Source organism: Thalassophryne amazonica, chromosome 15 (genome assembly GCF_902500255.1).
Source record: "Thalassophryne amazonica chromosome 15, fThaAma1.1, whole genome shotgun sequence".
NCBI classification, from domain to species: domain Eukaryota; kingdom Metazoa; phylum Chordata; class Actinopteri; order Batrachoidiformes; family Batrachoididae; genus Thalassophryne; species Thalassophryne amazonica.
Window position 1 is genome coordinate 13,662,090 of NC_047117.1, and position 3,215 is coordinate 13,665,304.

General features: G+C 47.1%; 1 protein-coding gene across 3 annotated transcripts in view; it reads right to left on the reverse strand.

The window, feature by feature from the left end:
- Positions 1-332: 332 nt before the first annotated feature.
- The window catches only part of grin2ab (glutamate receptor, ionotropic, N-methyl D-aspartate 2A, b), a 320,679-nt gene continuing 317,796 nt past the window's right edge, over positions 333-3,215 (reverse strand). For all 3 annotated transcript variants that reach the window (XM_034187352.1, XM_034187350.1, XM_034187351.1), the window contains one exon: positions 333-2,023. In XM_034187352.1, the coding sequence (XP_034043243.1) occupies positions 1,036-2,023 (988 nt within the window). In that variant the 3' untranslated portion in view covers positions 333-1,035. The remainder of the gene's footprint in view (positions 2,024-3,215) is intronic.

Sequence of the window (3,215 nt, forward strand, 5' to 3'; positions counted from 1 at the left end):
CCAGCAAAATCCTTTATTTCATTAATCAGCAGCCTTCTGCTTCAAAGTATTTGGACTTTCAAATACCCAGAATTCGTCGTGTCTGATGATTCTCAGAAAACAATCTACAGCTTGAAAATACTCAACGAATCGTTTGCTTCAGAACAACCTTCACTGTTTTAAAGTGCTTGAAAGTACTCAATTAAACAAACTGCTTCAGAAAACACCCAAACAGTTGCTTTAGCGGGGAAAATAATCCGTTTTAACACACTAAATGAAACAACTGCTTCAAAAATGACTGTATGAAAATGATTTGTCAAGATATCGAAATGGACGGACAAACAGAAACAAACAAAACATCCTGCTTATCTATAAGTCGCCCTCTAGTGGCAGTAATCAGGAAAATCAGGATTGCTATCAAAGCAATTAAAAAAAAAGACAGCATTCAAAAAGGTGCCTTTAGTGCCCCACTTTGGTACTGCAACCGCACTCTGTAAGAATACCGAGTGCTGTTCGGCTGACTGTAACGTAGTTAACGGCTCGTGATGCCATGCTGGCGGCTCAGCCTGGCAGCTCAGACGACGGGTTGATGGTAGAAATCATAGTGCAACAGGAGAGTCCCGGACGTGCTTCGGTGAACGGTGTGCGTGATCTTTGAACAAAGGTCTTTTCTCTGACCCTTCATCTCCTTGACGCTGGAGAGATGGCGGGACAGGGTGGCTCAGCTTGTCTGCCAAACACTCTCCGTATCTTGATGTACCATCAGATCCAACGGCTGCTTCGAGCATCCACACAGTGTCCATCTTATTCCAACAGGAATTCGATCCGTCTTGATAGACGTATTGACAGCTTCTAATGCTCCACAGTGTCCCTGTGGACCAAGCTCCACCCTACAGAGGGTGCGATAAAGAAACGATGCATTTTCTACACATCACTGATACACGTTTAGTCTAGACAGGCCGTCCTGTCGCTCGCCTACAGTGCATCTGAGTGTTTGACTGTATGTGCTTAGAATCAGAGCCTGGTCCGGCGCCGCACGCCTCCTTTGTCTTTGTCTCAGACATCGGACTCAATGCTGGGCATACGGCGGTAGAGTCGAGGCCGGTTTCCGCCTGCGCTAGATGCTCGTGGCGCTGTCACATAGCTCATTGGTTGAGAGGCAGCAGGTGGGACCATGTATGCCACCACGGGGACCTCCTGCTGAGGGTAGAACAACTGGTCAACATAGCCGCCATGCTGGTTAATATGGTGGCTACCATGGTTACCAAGTGTAAGCGACACCGGCATTCTCTGCTTATAGAGCTCGTGGGTAGAGCCTCTTAGTGGCAGGCGTGTGGCAGGCTGGGGGGCGGGATTTCGTTGTGTTGTGCCAGGTGCAGACTGGATGAAAGGGTTGTGAGACGGCCGATCAGGAAAGAGGCTTTTTGCTCGCCTGGGGAGGGGGATGGGGGTGTCCAGACTGAGGTGGTGTGTGGGTGACGGAGACGGCGGGCTGCGGCTGCTAATAGGACGATCGGAGCGCATTGTAAGAACATTAGCGTACGCCCCTTCATCCAGGGTCAGCTCCTGCTCTCTGTCCGACAGACTCAGCCCCCGTAGGTGGGCGTGGGACTGCGGCTGCCGCTCCGGAATGCCGTCTGGAAGCATGTTCTCATAGGAGTGCTGGCGACTCAGCTGGAGGTGCTGGACAGAGGAGGAGGTGGGTAGCGCACCAGGAGAAGAAGGGGAGGGCTCAAAGTGGCTGACGAGCCCGTCTCCTTCACCCACCAGGCCCAGCTCGGTCTGGGGAAGGTAGTGCGTAAACATGTCCCCGCTGTGTGGGTGAGGGTGTGTGTGCGAGTAGTGCGACTGGAGGTGGTCTTCACTGATATCGTACAGGTTGCCCAGATGGGTGCAGGCGTCACAGCGCGTCTGTGGGGCTCGAACCGTGTAAAGGCCAGAGTAGCTGCTCAGCTTGGCCAGACAGGAGCGACAGTGGCTTGGCCTGGTGCCCGGTGGCCCCGGCCCTACGGCGTCAAATGAGCCTGCAGATTTGTCCTTCACACTGCAGACAAACATAAAGACGGAGGATGAGAATTAAATATGTATACAGTGTATATAGTACCACCGAACATACTGAAAACACAAAATCACCCATTCATTTGTGAGCATTTGCAACTGAACGTTGGTTGATAGTTGTCATTAGTGATCATTATTTTGATTATTTTTGCAATAAATCAAAAGACACAAATTACAGCTGTGTTAATGAAAAACAAAAATACAGTGTGTGGTCATAACAAAATGTGATATAAACTGAAATCAAACCTATTTCAGAATTTTCCATTGAAAAACACAATTCATTGACGATTTCAATTCATTGTCATGCTGTTGGTGTCAAAGGGGCGGGGTTTGTCTGTATTAAATAGTGAAATCTATTTTCAAGAGGGAAGAGTTTGTCAGCATTGAATAAAATTGAAATAGAATCGCAAGTACAGAAAGTATAGCACCAAAATGTCCAGCACAGTTTCTTACAGGTTCAGCCAGGTGCTCTGGCTTCCTCCCACTTCCAAAGGACGTGCAGGTTTGAGGAACTGGAAACTGTGGAACTGCCCGTAGGTCTCCTGGAATTTGTCCATTTCCATGTGGCCCTGCGACAGACTGGCGTTCTGTCCAGGGTGTAACCTGCCTCTTGCCCTGTGTCTGCTGGGATAGGCTCCAGCCTCCCCATAACCCTTGATTGGGGTAAGCGGGTGTATAAATGAATGAATTTCTTTCATCAGAATGGGCTGTGTTCAAGTTGAAACAATCAAAAAATCACACATATTCGGCTGTTTATTGACAACCACTCAAAAGCCTGATCGGTCATTGGCAGGTCGATTGGGCTTAAGGGGCTAAAAGGTCTAATGCAAACGTGGCAAGTTTTAGATCCTGTTTCAACTCGTTTATCTTTGGTATTGGACAGCCAACAGTAACTTGGTAAGCAGTGCTTTTTAAATCCATTTAAAAGATAAATGAATAAAACAGCTAATATCTGGTTAAAATTCCTTAATGAAAAATTTTCACATCACGTTATGGGGGAAGCATAAAATAATGAGATTAATAAGCATAAGATTAATTAAATCAGTTGGTGGGTTACCTTCAGTAATTCCATTAAAAACTATTGCATATTCAGCTCTAGAGTTTTGGGTGAGGACAAGTGATCCTCTTACTTTGATCAATCTTGGCATCTTTTGCTGTGCAAAAAAAGAAACAAACAA